At 43.0% G+C, this 18,448-nt stretch overlaps 1 protein-coding gene across 8 annotated transcripts in view; it reads right to left on the bottom strand.

Annotated features, from left to right (window-relative positions):
* The window catches only part of KCNT2 (potassium sodium-activated channel subfamily T member 2), a 274,796-nt gene that overhangs the window by 174,397 nt on the left and 81,951 nt on the right, over window positions 1-18,448 (bottom strand). For all 8 annotated transcript variants that reach the window (XM_077332711.1, XM_077332710.1, XM_077332706.1 and 5 more), the window contains exon 2: window positions 14,481-14,560. In XM_077332711.1, coding sequence (XP_077188826.1) covers window positions 14,481-14,560 — 80 coding nt within the window. The remainder of the gene's footprint in view (window positions 1-14,480; window positions 14,561-18,448) is intronic.

The following is an 18,448-nucleotide window of genomic DNA, read 5'->3' on the forward strand; positions in this document are numbered from 1 at the left end:
TACTGAACTCTCGGGTTAATTGAGAAGTTTCCCACTTCCTTCATTCAGGGCCTCGGCAATTCTATGCTAGTTTGCCCTGAACTCAGAACTAAATGAGAAGATGACTTCTGTCAAAGCCCTGAACATGACTACTACAATGCAGGAAGGGGTGATGCATCGGAGAGCTGGGGAACAGGTATGGAAATTAGGCCACCATCCACTGTATGTCCCACCTGTCCTGAATTTGGTCTGGTACTCTTTTGGATACTATAAAGAGTCTCTACACCCTCCATAATGTACTGGAAGCACCACTTTTCTTCTAACTATTCTGCTAAGATTCCTTTAGTTTTACACTTTGAAATCTTGAATTGGAATTGTGGGATATGCATCTCCTAATATTGATCTACCTGTCCAACTAATACTATAGCCTTTTAGGAACTCAGTGAGACCAATTTTTCTCTCTAAATACTTTGGGTTTTTTTTCCTTTCCTTTTCTTAAATGGTGTTCCGTTATCTCCAACGTTCCATGGTTCTTCACCAGGCCATCCGAGAGGGAAGGAGTGGTTTTTACCAAATGTACCACCAAATGTCAGCATACTTGGATGCCAGCAGGTATATATAAATACCTACTCGGTTTCATGATGACCCTACTTGATTTTCTAATGAGAGACATGGAATCATAAAGCCTGCAACTGGAGCATTCTGAATAACAAATATCTAATTTCAACCAGGGCCATAGAGTGTGGATCAAAGAATATACAGCATGGAACCAAGAACAAACAGTAGAAATGTCTATGTAGCCCTGAAGGAAGCCACAGGTGTGCAGAAATATCTTCTTTAAAAATATATGGTTATTCCACAAAAATAAGAGAATCAACTCCAGAAGCTTTAAAAAAATACTGCCTACTAAGACTACATTCTGAGATCTCTGGGCCATGGCAGGAGCTGCTCGGTAACCACAACTATATTGTGCAGCCTTCTAAACCCTGGTTCCTATAAAGCAAAGTGGAGGCAGCAAGATAGACAGGGGTGGACCTGGGGCACAAAACCACCCTGAAAAAGCTCCTATCCCTCTCACCTGTCATGTCCCTTAATAGAAGAAGAGTCCTCAGGGGCAGGCCCAGTAGCAACAACAGGAGACTCAGTACTCATGCAACTCAGCTGGACCTGCTGCTGCCAGCCACTATGCAACTTGGCCAGACTTCTTCAGCAGACTTCTTCACAGGAGTGAAAGAGGGAAAAGTGAAGATAGGGGACAGATGTAGGACGGCTGGTAGGTGGAGAGGACAGAAGGAAGCAGGAAAGGGGGAGAAGCTATGGGGGTAGCCAGGGATGGGGGGAAATAGTGAAGGAAATGAATTGCCTCTCACAACTGCTTGTTCATATTATTACCAAAAAGATCAAATGATCACGATTGGGGTGGGGGGTGGTATCCTATTCTCCCATCTAAACAAACTATACTTTCAAATATTTGTATTAGGGGACTCTCATATGATGTCTTTGGATCATTAAAAAAGAGTATCCAATGAAGTGACTACTCAACTGTCAGACAGAACTAGGCTGATCAATACTAATCAGTGGAGGAGACATCCCTTGAAGGGGTGATACATACATTGCCCAATGGCAATTAAAGTTTCTTCCCAATGCTCCTTTGTCACCACAGCCACATCCTATTGTATTTTTAAGTGCTCTGACTGGGCACTGATCCGATTTTTCTTTAGAAGGGTAAGGTCTTCTGGAAAGCATACATGGACATTCACATCCCTGCCATTTTCCCAATGAAAATACTGACACTTTGGAGCAAAACAGAAAAAAAAAAGCCACTTACTCTCTTTCAGCATGATGGGTGAAATACTTACAAAAGTTAAAACAGCATTGTTAAGCCACTTGGACTGCTAACAAAACTCCTACACACAAGATTCAATGATTTTAGAAAAGACAGCACTGCTACTTCACTTGATTAGATTACTGGACAAGAAACACTTGGAGGGGCTGATATTGGAAAACGCTTTCAGAAGTTGCAAAACACTGAAGAGCTATAGAAAAGAGCAAGAGTCCCGTAGCACCTTAGAGACTAAAAACATTTGCGGCAAGGTATGCGGTTTTGTGAGTCACTGCTCACTTCTTCAGATACTGAAGAGCTATTTCATTCAAACAAGAAGCTTCTCAAGCATCAGCTTCCTATCACATGAGGATAATGCCTTTATACATGGAGGAGGGGCTGCAGCTCAGTGATATATGCCTGCTTGGCATTCAGAAAGCCCCAGGTTCAATCCCTGGCATCTCCTGTTTACAAAAAGAACCAAGTAACAGGTGATCAGGAAAAAAAACAGAACCCTCTGCCTGAGACTGTGGAAAGCTACTGCCATTCTATGTAGGCCACAGTGACCTTGATGGACCAATAGTTTGATAAGACAGCTTTGTGTGTATTTTGAAACATGCACCGTCATCAACTCTCTGTTGCTTCTCACCTTCTACTATTCCTTCCACCTCCACATCAAGTGAAATTAACTAAGCATTTGAAAATATGCACACCTTTAAGGGAAAAATGGATTCAATGAATGACGAAACTTCTTTCAACTCATGCAAACCTCCAGTTTTTCTGAACATAAAGTGCAGGATCAGATCCCCTGGCTCCTTCAGATGCCAGCTCCTGTTAAAGAACTTGAGTTGTGCTCCTGTTTTCAAGAATACATTATTTATTGATGCAGAATATAAATGAACTAGCTTCAAAGCCCATTCGCTGGGCGCACCCTGATTGGCCCTATTCTATCTCAGACAGCCGGACTGGCTCCACCCCAGGGCCAGTTTCATAAATATAAAGAGAAACTATGGATAGGGATTTTTCCCCAATCATCAATTACAGCTCGTGTCCTGACTAAAGAGATCAGTTCCCCTTTAGAAAATGGATGCTTTGGAGGGTGGGATTTATGGCACTGTACCCCACTGAGATACCTGTCCTTCTCAGGCTTCATCCCCAAATCTCTAGGAATTTCCTAACCTGAATCTGACAACCCTACCACCCATCCCTCAGCTATGTCCAGGGGGGACCTGACCATAAATTCAGAACAACTAATAGATGGACTATCATAATTCAATGGCGATTTGGCTATTGTCAATTATGTTTAAAAAGCCCTGCCCTCAAGTGGTATGGGGAAAGAAAACAGTGGCTGTGGGGTAATGTGGCAGGTTACATATGACCAGAGTAGATAGCATCTTTTGTAGTGCAACATACTTTTCAAACAGATGGCAAACACATTGTGTACCAGCAGACAACACTAGATTAAAAATGATTTGAGGAAGAACAGGGAAATCAGGTGGGACAACAGTTGGGAAATAGTGCTGTGTGGAACCCCATAAATAATCCTCTGCTACTGGAAACTCAAACCAGAGCACACACAAAAATCTGTGTAGAAATCACACAAGTGGAGCTTGTAGAAGCTAAACATCTTTACAGCCCAGTTCTATACACCATTACTTAGACAAGTGTCCTACTGAGTTTGAAGAAATTTATTTCCCTAGTAAATATGCTTAAAATTGCAGTCTACAAAAATGTTTTACAAACTTTGGATAGAAAGTTTGGAAACTATTACCCAGAGACTCTGGATTACTTACGAACATAATTAAAAGAAGGCTCCAATTTCCCCAAAGAAAAGCTGCAGAGGCCTCCAGGGAGACCCTGAAGGCTTTCATGATAATTGAATTGTAGGAGCTCAGTATGCTACAGGTGCAGTAAGATTTGTTTCCCCAAAAAATAATCGGGATGCGGGGGGGGGGGTGTCTCTTTTTTCCTGCTCAAAATTAACTGCAGTTTTCTAACTATGACTTGCTAGAAATAAGATGCACCTGCAGTCAAGCAAGCAATTCCAATCAACAAAAAAAAATAATTAGGAAATGCAGAGGTGTAATGCTTTTAATTGCATTGCCTATCATTGATTTCTTTTGGAGCTTTACAGGATTGCCGGTTAAATAAATACTTCATGTTATTTAATCTGCTCCAGTATACCCCCATATTTCTTACTGACTTTTGACCAAGGCATATAAACCACAACCATAAGAAATTCATTTTAAATGGGTCCTGGTGGCATCCCAATCATATATGGCTAGAACACCCAGTATACTAGATCAGGGGTAGTCAACCTGTGGTCCTCCAGATGTTCATGGACAATTCCCATGAGCCCCTGCCAGCAAATGCTGGCAGGGGCTCATGGGAATTGTAGTCCATGGACATCTGGAGGACCACGGGTTGACTACCCCTGTACTAGATTATTTTCTTTACCTAAGCTAGAGGATAGCCAAGACTTACAGTGGTTTGAAGAGGCATTCTGATCAGTTCAGGAAACTGGAACACATGAATGGCTTACTAAAAGTGACAACCACTCAGGGAAGTTGTTTCCAGGTTGAGTAGCTTCAATATGAAAGCCACGCAAGCTCTCAGTTTCTCTTTATTCCTATACTAGGGGCCAAGCCCATTGCATTCAGAAATAAAAACGGGTGCTAGATTGAGGGTGTGTGTGGAAGAACTCCCCAGACAGCCTCCCCTTCCCCCCAGGACCTGGAAAGGCTGCAAGCAGCTGTAATAGAAATCACCAGCAGGAGCAGCTCTCATGCAGCAGGGATCTGCAGCCTCCAAACCTCAGAGATAAGTGGAAGGTGGAGGAGGTGGTCAGGGATGGGGGATGGAAGGCACTTGGCTGGCCGCTGGACAGACAGGCCAGCCGGTTGGAAGAGGAGGCACTCAGGGGCGAGACAGCCGCCTTGAGTGGGTGTTGAGTGCTGAGTGGCACTTAAGCCATGGTGGGCCACTTTTGGTTTGCAAGGTGATGTGCCAAAGGAAGCCTAGGAGATAACAGACTATATATATAGGCAATATCTTTCCTAACAGTAAAGATCTTGCCTGCAGTGAAAATAAAGATAAGCAGTTACATAATGTTGATTTAACAGTGACAAAATGCATATGCCATGATTGACTGGAAGCTTTGGGTTCTGAATAGTGTGATGAGAAGAATTAAGTCATTCGTACAACAAAGACACTAAAGGATATGTGAAGAGGCAAATACAACAAGAAGCACAGGGCTTGGTTTGAAGGCAGTCTCACCGAAAATAAGCACATCTGGGTCTAGCCAATGACCAGATGAGGGAACCACCCTGTGTATACTTCTGAGCTATCAGGGCGAAAGAGTCAATTAATTCCTGGTCTCCTCGGATTTCATGGAGCTGATTGTAAGAATCATAATACTGAGGCTTGATCTAAAAAAAAATCCTAACATACATGTAAGCTGATTTTAATAGCATTAACAAGGGGTTCAAGTGACTTCAATCCAGCTTAAGGGTGATACTCATGAAGGGTTCCAGAATCCAAAATTTTGTTATCTTTAGAACTAAAGCATAAAATAGTAGACTCTTTCCATGAACTCAAATTTTTAAATTTAACCATAGCTGGGGCAGGATTAACTCAGGTGAAGAAAGATACTGCTTTCCATGGTCAGAGAGGTGTGGAGTAGGAGAGATTTGAAGAGGCTGGGTGGGGTTCAATCAAACTTTATTACTGTCATTCAGATGAAGTCATTACATAAGAGACCAAAATAATATGGTCATCATTTAATATAATACAATTTAAAACAGATCATACAATAGAACTTAAAACTATGCTACTTTAGAGCTGGGTGGGATTAGTAATGATTCTTTGAATTTCTAAAGTGGAAATAATTGATCAAAATTTCACCATCACAAAAACACATTCCTGACATCTCAGCAAATGTATGCAGAAGTGCTGGCTCTGGAAATTATATTTCATTGAACAATTAATTACTGGCAGGATTCATTTTCTCACTCTTTCTCTCTGATTATATACACACCATTAAGAACTATTTTCAGCAATGTGTCATTGCTCAATGGTAAATCATATGCATTTCCTCCAATTAGATATTATGTAGCAGGGCAAGAAGCCCTATGTACAAGATGCTGGATAACCTATGACAGTCAAGATGATCCATACCGAACTTAGGGATACACAGACAAGCAGTTTGACTCACACAATTTCAACCTGGTTCTTGCTATTCCTCATTAACTATGACATTTGGCTTGCTAGTGGAAGATTCATCCAGGACCCCGCCTTAACTTCCTGGCAGTCAGAAAAAGCAGCAGCCTGTTTCACCTGTCACAAGGCTGGTTTGTAGGCTGCACTTCCATAAATGTTGCATTGGCTACCATATAACATGAGATTTAACAGATATCCGGGAAATGACTCAGAGTCTTCAAGAACAGCTAATTTGAAATGGGGAGGGGGAGGCAAATCGATCAACAAGCATTAGTTCATTAGACTGAGCTTGGGTTTATTAGTCAGCATTCTGATTCTTTCAAGATCACCATTGCTATGAATTTAAAAGGTTGGAAGCAGAAAACGAGAAGGGCAAGAAGGGGAAAAGTCTATACCATTAAATGACTGCTGATTGAACTGTAAAGATGTATTCAGGGATGTAAATTGTTCAGTGCATAAGCATAAAAAGCACAGGATGTGGTACTGAACACACAATTCAACTTTCAGCTTTGAACAGTTCCGCAGTGCCTGAAAAAGGGAGCTACTCTGTGAGGCATTTGGTTGAGGTCGACCTGAACCAACCACTTCCCACTGGCCCCTGAGCCTCCCCTCCTATGGTAACCACTGCTGATCTGTAGAACCCACAGGGCCATCAGTATGCATTAGTTGACTTAATGCTCTCCCCATTCACGGTTTCACTATATTATACTGTTACTATTGTATTATCACTGTTATAAAAATCGAATTATCTGTATAGTTCTTTTTTATGTAAACTGCCCTGAGCCTTTGGAGAGGGCGGTATATAAATATAACAAATTAAAAAAAAAGCAAGTATCTAACTCTTATGAATATTAAATTAAATCTGAAGTGGGCAAAAGCCCAGAGAAACCAACCTCACACACACTGCTAAGCTTTTTTGTTACTCCGATGACCAGCAGTATGCAAAACAAGCACAACTACCCGCATTTCAGCAACACAAGAACTAATGGGAATGGATTACACTGACCCGGCTAATATGAGCTATATGTGCAGGAAAACAGGTCTTGATCCAGTAGCTGTTTTTTGACATTCGAGGACTAGTAGCAGAGAGAGGTCTCTTGAATGTTTTGCATTAACAGGAAAGTGAGTTAAGGGCAAAGTAGAGAGAACTAATTTGGAAATGGGAGACTTTGCAAATTAGGGCTGCTTGCTGTGGATTAATTGGAATGTTTTAATTAGGGTGTAACATAAAAAGCCTGCCTGGGAACATCTCTCTCTCTCTCTCTCTCTCTCTCTCTCTCTCTCTCCTTTGGTATGCAATGTTTAAAAACTGACACCCACCCTCTCCATAGTCACTCTTTATAATTACCTCAGGTTTGGGTCAGTTTTTATACCTTGAACAACGGTTTCCCCCTGGGACCCACTATAGTAGAGAAGGCAGGAAAGTGACAGAAAATCCTTGAGGTGATATCTCCCCTCAGGAAACTGTCACAGTGCTTTATACTGTATATACAAACTGCCAAATTCAGTTCTTCTTGAGGGATAATTTATATTTTTAAAATTTTATATATTTGAAGTGTCAAGTACAAACAAGCCTTGCTGCAGCAGTACCTGAAAGGAGCAGTTGTAAAGAGAACACTAATCCTGGAAATTCAATATTTTGAGCTAGACTTCAAAAGAGATGATAGGAACTTATAATCTGAAAGAGATGAGGTGGACATATGATTGCAATTTCTTTTGTCTTTTGCTTTGTTTCCTGTGGGACCAGAAACAGAGCAAGGTTATTGCTGGCAGATGAAAAAATGAAGAAAATATTGGATTTGGACAGGAAATGCTGGTTCACGTCTCTGCCAGTATTTCCTTTGGCACCTGCCAAGCTTTTCAGACAGCGAGCAGGGTCATTGTTACCAGCTCTACTCATTCAAATTAGTGGGCTTTCAACAGCTACAAAAATAGCTGCAGCTACTGTAGGACTGGTAAGTAGGGATGGGCATAAACTAGGTCATGAACATATTCCCCCCATGAAAACACCCTGATTTGTGCCCCCTGAACCAAAGTTCATGGAAGGCACCTCCCCCAATCCTCTCACAGATTTTTGTCTGGCTTGGCTTGGGGTTTGGCTCGCAGACCTTTTAGGCTGATATCAGATAAGCATGAATATCCTGCTGTTAGTCTAAAATGGCTGCAAGCCATTTCAGCATATAGGTTCACTTCCTTACACATCCAAAGGGAGGGAAGGGAACTGGTGTGCTGAAATGGCTGCTGATCCCCCTCTCCCCCATTGCTACTCAGTTAAAACTGAACTGCGAAGGGAGCCAGCTCCAGCCCAGACACTGCAGGATCAGCTGTTTGGCAGGATCTGCTGTGCTGCCAGACACAAGCTGGACAGCACAGCAGATCCGAAGCCTATCCTGAGGAAAGCACGCCGTCCATGGGACCAACTGCTGAACTGGGCCCACATCCGGCAGACTGGCATATCCAAAGCCAATTCTGCTTAAATTCTGCCTTTTCAGTTACTTTTCCCTACAATCATATACATCTGTACCATATCCACACATACAGAATCCTGCAGAGTCCCTGACATTTATTTAGTTCTCTGTATCACATGCTTGCAACCAGTTAGCTAGGATTTTGACTTCCTGCCAGTTCCATTCTCCTGTTTTATGAAAAGAATGATCACAAACTGCAGGTGGCTGGTTCACGTACAAAGGCCAGCTGTACCTTGCCCCCAAAATACCAAATCATGTTGCCAAGCACCAAATTATGACAGAGGAGAGGAGGAGGAGTGTATGACCCAAATAATTTCTCAGGCTCATTCAGTGCCATGGAATGCCCCAGTTTAGCATGGAAAGGCAAGTCTTTATCAGTTCAACCCATCCCTGCACACCCCCTTGCACAACCTTCCTTTCTTACGGCCTCCCCAAAGGGACACTGAGTCAGCACTGATATTGCGCCTTGAGCCAGCAGGCCCTCAAGCAACGAGGTCTTAGCATGGACCTGTCCACTGCCAGAACCATCAAAGTATTCCGGACCAGAGCAATCAAAATGTGAGGTTTGGACTAGATGCAGGAGTGTGCATTCGATGGCCCAAGTCTTCCCCTCTGCTGAGAGTGCCAGGAGAAACCTATAAAACACTGTGGGATCTGGGTCCCAGTCTTCCTCTTAAGTAAAGAAGTTGATTCAGCTTGTGGAGATGTGGTTTATCATCACATATGAACAGTCATTTTTTAAAAGAAAGCAATATTAGACCCACGTAAATCTACTATTACAATCTCTAAAATCCCAAGCAATGCTCACTGGTAACAAATTGCCCATACTACCCAAAACTATAACTTTTTACAGAGAAACTGGCAACTATCTAGCCCAGGTATAGACAGCTTTTCATAGATCCATTCCAAGCATAGTGTACTCTAAAATCTATTGGCCTAGGAGGATGCAGACACCCTGTGGGGTAGGTGAGGCTGAGAAAGCCCTGATACCACTGCTCCGTCAGGACAGCTTTATCAGTGTTGTGGCGAGCCCAAGGTCACCCAGCTGGTTGCATGTGGGGGAGCGCAGATTCAAACACGGCTCGCCAGATTAGAAGTCCGCACTCCTAACCACTACACCAAGCTGGCTCTCTCACTACCAAATTCAATATTAATAAGACTTTGTTATCAAAAACATTTGATATAAATCTACTGCAGCCTTTTAATCCAGTAGTACTGAGGTCATCTAAACTATTAAAAGGCAAATTCCATATCAGGGATCATCAGGAAAGGGATTGAGAATTAAACTGCCTATACAGTAGTATCTTTAATAATGAAGGCTTGTTCACTGTTCCAGTTACTGCATCAAACAGGGATACCGATAAGGTACAGGAGAAGGATAAGCAAAATAATTGCTGTGGTGGAGCATTTGCCCCATATGGCAGGGGTAGTCAACCTGTGGTCCTCCAGATGTCCATGGACTACATTTGCTGGCAGGGGCTCATGGGAATTGTAGTCCATAAACATCTGGAGGACCACAGGTTGACTACCCCTGCCATAAAGCAAGGTTAAATATCTGGAGGTTGGGGGAGGGGGGAGCAATTCCATGGCAAGATAGGCGACATATATAAAACCATGTGTACTACTTCATACGGAGGGCAATTTAACTTGTGGCTCACTGCCACACCATGAGGCAATGGCCATTGGCTTAGGTGGATTTTAAAAAAGGGATTTAGGCAAATTTATAGAAGACAGGAAATGGTAATGACTGGGGAAGGCACTGGCAAACCACCCCGTATTGAGTCTGCCATGAAAACGCTAGAGGGCGTCACCCCAAGGGTCAGACATGACCCGGTGCTTGCACAGGGGATACCTTTTTATAGAAGATAGGCTTATCATTGATGACTAGCCATGATAGTGGAATGCAGAATGCCTTTGAATATCAGATGCTAGGGAGCAGTCAACAGGGGAGGGTGGAGTGGGTGTCCCTGGGACCTCTGACAGGCTAATGTTAGAAAGGGGGATATGACTAGATGAACCAGTAGTCTCATCCAGCATGGCTAGCTATATTTTCTTATGCCATATACAGACACCAGCAAATCACTTAAAGAATAACCAGTTATATACCCTTCAAATCTCATCAGCCTGATGGAAAAATAGCACTGCTAATCTCTAAGAGTCATGGTTAAGAGCCGGGAAGAATGGCACACAAGCTACTTCTCCTTATTTCTCTCTCACCTAGCACAAGGGCCTCTTTTCTTTACACCTATGCCAATATGACCAATGCTGAAAACAATTTAATTCAGGTGGGCGGCCATGTTGGTCTGAAGCAGCAGAACAAAGTTTGAGCCCAGTGGCATCTTTAAGACAAATACATTTTTATTCAAGGTGCAAACTTTCACGTGCATGCACACTTCTTCAGATACAATGAAATAGAAGTTACCAGTCCATACATATAAATATGAAGATGTTTAACAGATTCAAGGACCAAACAGGAATAACAAGCTTAGTATATATGGCCAGAAGAACCTCTTGTGGCGCAGAGTGGTAAGGCAGCAGACATGCTGTCTGAAGCTCTGCCCATAAGCATGGGAGTTCAATCACAGCAGCCGGCTCAAGGTTGACTCAACCTTCCATCCTTCCGAGGTAAAATGAGTACCCAGCTTGCTGGGGGGTAAACGGTAATGACTGGGGAAGGCACTGGCAAACCACCCCCTATTGAGTCTGTCATGAAAACGCTAGAAGCTGTTACCCCAAGGGTCAGACATGACTCGGTGCTCGCACAGGGGATACCTTTACTTTTACCTTATATATGGCCAGATGTACTCTTCTTAATTCTGGAATGAGGAGACTAATTAACTAAGACCCTGCTATTAGAATGACTATACATTCTCTTTGTTTTATTTCTTATTTGGAAGAGCTGATCGGAATATTAGTAATATAATGTAATGAATAGTAGAACATTATGTAGTTGGAATGGTAGATTGGAATGCATTTCTCTGTTCTGGAGCCAATTGTCCCGCTTTTGTCCCCCCTACAGAGGATGCTGTAAGGTTGCCTTCCATGCCTGAGAGGAGCTGGATGGAGTGAAATGGCAGAGTTTCAGCTAACTACTCTCGTTGTTGTTGTTATGTTGTTATGTGCGAAGTCGTGTCCAACCCATCGCGACCCCATGGACAATGATCCTCCAGGCCTTCCTGTCTCAGTGAGAACTACTCTCAGCATTCCACAATTGTGTCCTTCGGTCCAACTGTAGTAGTTAAGAGCAGTGGCTTCTCTGGCAAGTCAGGTAGGATTCCCCGCTCCTCCAGATACAGCCAGCTGGGTGATGTAAGCCTTGTCACATCCCTGATAGTGCTGTTCGGACTGAGCCATCCTGTCAGAACGTTCTCAGCCTCACCAGCCTCACAAAGTGTCTATTGTGGGGAAAGGAAGGGAAGGCAATTGTAAGCCGCTTTGAGACTCCTTTGGGTAGTGTAAAGAGGGGTATAAAACCAACTCCTTCTTCACTATCCCTCCTCCTCCCCCGGAATTAAGCCCAAACAAATGATGACATATAAACTAAGCTTGTTATTCCTGTTGGGTCCTTGCATTTGTTAAACATCTTTATTATGTCTTATGCTAATTTGCTGCTCACCTTCTACCTATGTGTATGGACTGGTAACTTCCATTTCGTTGTGTCTGAAGAATTGTCCGTGAACACAAATGGTTAGACCTTGAATAAAGATTTCTTGGTTTTCGAGGTGCCACCAGACTCCAGCTTGGTTCTGCAGCATGCTTAGACTAGCATCAGTGAAGACATAAGTAGACGTCAATTTCCCGTTAGCCATTTGATCTTCATGTACAATCCAAATTACTGGGGGGGAAGATATGCTGAAGCACTTGCTTTAGGCATCACAACAAACTAGTGAAATTGAAGACTTCCTGGTTTGGGAAATTTTCAGTCTCAATTGCATATAAGGAGGAGGGAGCAGGGAAGAAGGAGGGAGGATGTGAACTAAACAATAAATCAGTTCCTTGTCAAGAACACACTCAGTTTGTTCAGGGTATCTGAAGGCAGCCTTCAGTTAGGAAACAGTGCCTCACCAAGGAGCCAGAAACACTGAAGCCTGACAAGACAAAGGAGGAGGAAATTCATACCAAAGATAGCAGGAGGAGGAAGCTGACTGTGAACTTTAGTGAGGCAACACTGTGACTGCATGAAGCCATTCTCTTCATATGTAAAGGGGCATTGGTCTTTAGGGCCTTATCTAACTTCTATTTAAATTTTGTGTTTTTAAAGGAAGTAAACATTACGATATCTCACAATATTTTAACATTTTAATAGTTTTGCTAGTTTGCACAAGATTTTGTCTAAAAGCTAATATGCTATACAGATTTTGGCTGATAAAAACAGGCCTGCTGGATCAGACCAATGGTCCATCTAGGTCCACCATCCTGTTGCACATAGTGGTCAATCAGTTCCTCTGGAGGGTCAAAAGCAAGATACAGAGGCAAGACCTTCCCCCTGCTGTTGCCTGTTGGCTCTAGAAGTTTCTACTCTGTCATCATTGCCCCTAACCATGAATAGACCTACAGTATATACTCACATATAAGTCAACCTGCATATAAGCCGAGGCACATCATTTTACCACAAAATCTGGGCAAACTTATTGACTCGCATAAAAGCTGAGGGTGGGAAATGCAGCAGGCTACTGGTAAATTTACAGGGTGGCCTAAGCGTTTAATCCATGTTCAATCATCACAGGCTTTTCCATCCAGCCCCCCTCCCAACAAATACAGAAAAGTCAAGAGGTTGAATAGCTGCTGGTTTTGTACCCCGCTTTTCACTAACCAAAGGAGTCTCAAAGCGGCTTACAATTGCCTTCCCTTTCTCTCTTGATGCCAGACACCCTGAGAGAGCACTGACAGAACTGCTCTGTGAGAACAGCTCTGACAGGTGAACCAAATACTACCCCCAGGCCAGCAAACCAAAGCAGAACAATAGTACCCAAAGTTGGTAACCTACTACAAGTACAACTGCTACCAAACTGGGGGCTACAGTGCCTGCTTAGAACAAAACACTGAAATAAAGAACTGTAAAACTGAAAACTGAATGAAAGAACTCTAAAAATCAACTTTTTAAAGAAACCCCAAGAAGAAAAGGCAAACAATGCTGCCCCTCCAATATAAAGAAACACTGAAAAAACAGTAAATCCCAAAGCACCCTCAAAACCCACCCTACCCCACCCACAGAAACCAAAATAATAGTTTGGAAAAAGTAATTAGGAAAAGAAGGGGAAAAAATATCAGAACCCCTCAGTCAAACCATTGATGTTGTACAAGGTACCAGAGTAAGCTTTCAAGATATTTTCAGAAGGCAATGGTTAGATGGAAGCAATTAGCTCACTTGCAAAGAGCTTCGCTTTTAAGATCTTGATAAAGGTTAACTGGAGGCCACTAGCTCACTTGCAAAGAGCTTAGGTTTTAAGATCTTTGCAGAAGGCAAAGGTTAACTGGAGGCCACTAGCTCAAGGCAAAGGTTAACTAGAGGCCACTAGCTCACTCGCAAAGAGCTCAGGTTGCAGAGGCAATACTGCGATTGGCTGGCTGGGTGCAGGCTGTTAATCAATTACCCGCATATAAGCCGAGGAGGTCTTTTAAGTGCAAAAGACTGTGCTGAAAAGCTCGGCTTATATGCGAATATATACGGTATCTTCCATGAATCTATCTAACCCCCCTTTAAAGCTTTCTACATCTGTGGCCATTGCTACATTCCCTGGCAATGAATTCCACATTTTAATCACTCGTAAATTATTTCCTTTTGTCCATCCAGAAAATATTTTAGCTTGGAAAGAGTCATTGTTCTGCAGAGTCCCATATAATTTGTTTCAACTCTTTATGACCCCCAACTGATGCATAGGTTCCTATGGAGTGATACATGCAGCCAATTTTTACAATTAATATTCCTTATTCTTTAGCTAAAAATACAGTACACATTCAACACAAATAAATTTTAAAAACTGATTCCTTACTTGATCTTTGGTTTTTGATGAAAAATAGCTTAAGCCTCTCCTTGAATGTATTGTCATTCATGTAGAATTCAACTTGTACCCTAAAAAAGTTAAAAGACAGGTCTTAGATTTAAAGCATATTAGGTCACAAAAGCAACACATAATGGCATATTGACTTTCAGCAGCTGTGTAATATAAACTAACAAATGCAGACAATGAAATAACATCCACATGTTCATTTGCCTATTATTCAGAGCAATAATGACCTTATGGAAATTCAAATGTGCCAATGGGCAACTTATCTGATCCTGGAAACTCCGTGTGCACTCTCTGACTCTTGGGATTTTAACAAGCAGTTGATTGCAGTGAATTGGCCTGTAACCAGGTAACCAGAGAATAAAAAAATAATTTTAATGTTCACTGGTGGATGGGAATTTCTCTCTCCTGCCAGCCTTTGGAAGGGGATACCCATCAATAAGTGGGAGAAAGGGAGAACTTGATAGCAGACAGAGAACTGTGAAGTGTCATCTTCAGTTTAGCTAGACTAGAAGCAGCCGAAAGACTGACTACGTTTTCAGATTTCTTGGGGGCATCAGATAATGACAGCACTAGATAAATTAGCATTCTCTCTGCCTCAACTATGCTGGCAGATGCTATATGAAACACTTGGCTACACACGTTTTATCATACTGAATGAAATAGAGGCCCTGCAGATTTGTATATCCTCCAGCAACCACAGTTACGACATTTAGAGCTAAACGATATGTATTTTTAATGAACTATTGCAATGTCAATTGATTATGTTGGAAACCGCTCCAAGCCAGCTCACTAGGGGGGGGGGGGTCAAGAAAGCCCAAGAATAAAATTTAAACAATTAATGTTAATATGTATGCAACAATATTGAAGCTGTGAGATTCCAGTGGAAGCTCCATTTTAAAAACACTGTGCAGGCCAATACAGATCAGAGGCGCTCCTGTCTCCCTCCCCATGCGGTTTTCCCAATGGTTCAGGGGAGCACTATTAGCCATTTTGGAAGTCTGTGTATCAGCTTTTCTCAACTTTTTTTACCGTTGAGAAGCCCCTGAAGCATTTTTTGATAAACCCCAGAATTGGCACAATCATGCAGAATATGGTTGGGAAACATAGCTGTGTACACGCCCACTCGGGGCCCCTCCCTTTCCCATCCCTTCCAGGCCTATCATTGGCCATTTGGGTGGTGGTGGGGTCAACATGGCCATATATGGTCATATCACCTAATAAATGTTTAACACATTTAGAAAATATATTAAAAAATCATTAACTTCCAGCATTCCAGAAGCCCTTCCAGGACCATTAAGAAACCCCAGAGTTTCCCAAAACCCTGATTGGAAAAGTCTGCTGTATATGCAAGCATTCAGTAAATGTGGAGCTCCTCCAGGCCGAATAATAAACCTGGCACGATTTTGGCTTGGGCACATGGTGCTGCGGAGACAGGAGCCCCTCCTCAACCTCCACTGCATTTCCTATTGGGATCAGCACTTTCTGCCACTTTAAAATGGGGACATGCAGTTGTAATATGGCTGTCAGTCCCTGTAGGAAGCTTGTATAGTTTGGCCCTTTGTTTCACCATTTCGAATTCTGCTTCAGTGATGAAGCAGTAGCATGCAAACAGAAAGCTGACTTGCTTCCAGAGCTAGGGATGAATAGGCGAACGATAAAACTGGCCCATCAAGTGGTTCCAGTAAAATAAACAGATTGATTGGGATTCTTGATAGTGGGAAAGTTGGGCCAATATGATTTCTTTCTATGGGTTCCGCTAAATTTTTTGCTTTATTTTACATGATTGGGGGGGGGCGTGTTTTCTGCAAATTTAGCTACCAGAAATGCTTGGTCACAGAGGAGAAACAGAGACTTTAATCTTTTTTCCCCCAGCCATTCATCTAAACACCGCCCGCGGCGCCGTGGACTAAATAAAGCGCTAAGGGGTTATGGGGCGGGATGTGTCCATGATGAGGAAGGGTCCGGATTGGACCCTTCCCCTGCACAGACAATCGGAGGGACCAATCCTTCTGATTCCCAGCCCCAGCAACTGCAAGCCGCGCGCAGCGTCGCCGCGGCAGGCCACCGCCTGAGGGAGTCCACGGCAGTCGCGCGGAGCGGCTCCCTGCCCAGCAGCCTGACGTGGCGAGAGGCACAAAGTGCCTCTTGCCGCGTCAGGCCGCCGCCAGACGGAGCCCCCGACAGTCGCGCGGAGCGCAGCTGCTGGGGCCTCCCTGCCGCCACCGCCGCAGACAGCCGACGCCACAGGGAGCCGCCACAGAGAGCCGTCGCCGTGGGACATGCCAAAGTGTGAGTTGCTAGCGCCCGCTGCATCCCACATACAGCGGGCTATATTTCTAGTTCAACATAAAAAGCCACCATAGTCTACTTTAACCCCTGCTGGAACTAAAAATAGCTCAGAGGCTGGCTTATCCCATTGCAAGAGCAGAAGGTTTTAAACTCCTCCCTCACTGATCTTCATCTTTTTTAAGCAATCTTAGAAGCTGCATTTGAAAAAGAAAAACAGGGAGTTAAAATAAACAAGGAAGAAATCATAACACCAAGTTGAAACCGACAACTCAAGTGTTTTACCCCAAAGTGTCTCTGCATGGAAACATTTCTTCGAAAACAATGGCATAAAATGAGCCTTAGTGGAACTAATATAGTAGCACTTTAGATCCTTTCTTTGTTTGATGTCATGTCATGTTCTATCTCAAGATTTAACTTTTCAAGGGCAATTTTAGACGGGTGAATAGAAATGCAGGCTTTCAGAGATCTGGGTAATTTAACTTGAAAGAAAATAAATGTTACCATTTTATTCACACCGTTTGAGCTTGCATATCTATGTTAAGAGGACAATGATGGTGGTCATGTGACCTGAAAGAACTGGGTGTTAACCGAGGTGAGGTAATGCGAATTAGGTGAGCAAGTGGCAGGACCAATCATTTTCTTCTGAACTCCCATTATGAGTGTCTTCTGTCCCCTGAAATTACCCTTATTCTATTTCCCTTTGCTTAGCAACCTTGGCTGCCAAGCAGACTGGCATTCCACTCCGATAGTTTCCATGATAAAATAAATAAATAAATTCCCAAAGAGCATTTCATTATATTAATGGTACAGCACCCTTTCAGACTCCAATGACAACCTGTCAGGTGCCCTGATTCAAGAACAACAATGGCTCTATACCCAAAAGTGGGAGTCAAAGGACGATGCCTGTAGTAGAAAGGTAGCTGGCAGACAGACAAACAGTCTGGAGATACAAAGGAATAATTGATACACGGTTCTCCATTACTTAGTTGGCACAAGAAATGCAGCATTCTGCCTCTTCCACCTAGCTCCTTGCCGCACTGGCAGTTTTCTAAAGGTCGCTGTGGGAGTGGGGAGGGATCAGGGCATTTTTCCCTGGTTATTCCAGTTGGGTGGGAAGAAGCAGCATTGTTGTAGCTACCAAATCACAAAGCTAACAAGAATTCAGTCTTGCAGGTATCTTCTAATGCAGCCTTTCTCAACCTTTTGACCATTAAGTAACCCATGAAACATTCTTCAGGCTCCAAGAAACCCAAGAAGTGGTATGATCATCCAGAATATGGTTGGGAATCATAGCTATGTACATGCCCACCCAGGATCCCTCCCCTTCCCACCCCTTCCAGGCCCATCTTTGGCCATTCTGAGAGGGAGGTACAGGTTGACATGACCAGAGAGGGTCATATCACCCAATAACTATTTAACAGATTTTTAAAGATATTTTTAAATTAACTCCCACCCATTTGGGAAACCGTTCCAGTGCTGCCAAGAAACCCCAGGGTTTATCAAAATCCTGGTTAAGAAAGCTTGTTCTAATGACAAGGTACAGAAAACAAAGGAAATAAAGCAGACCCCTAAGCTATTCAAGTATGTACAATTTCTGGAAAGTTTGACACCATAGTAGGGAAAAAAACCTAGAAATAGTGAAGAAGGGAGACTGGAATATA

Source organism: Paroedura picta, chromosome 4 (genome assembly GCF_049243985.1).
Source record: "Paroedura picta isolate Pp20150507F chromosome 4, Ppicta_v3.0, whole genome shotgun sequence".
NCBI classification, from domain to species: domain Eukaryota; kingdom Metazoa; phylum Chordata; class Lepidosauria; order Squamata; family Gekkonidae; genus Paroedura; species Paroedura picta.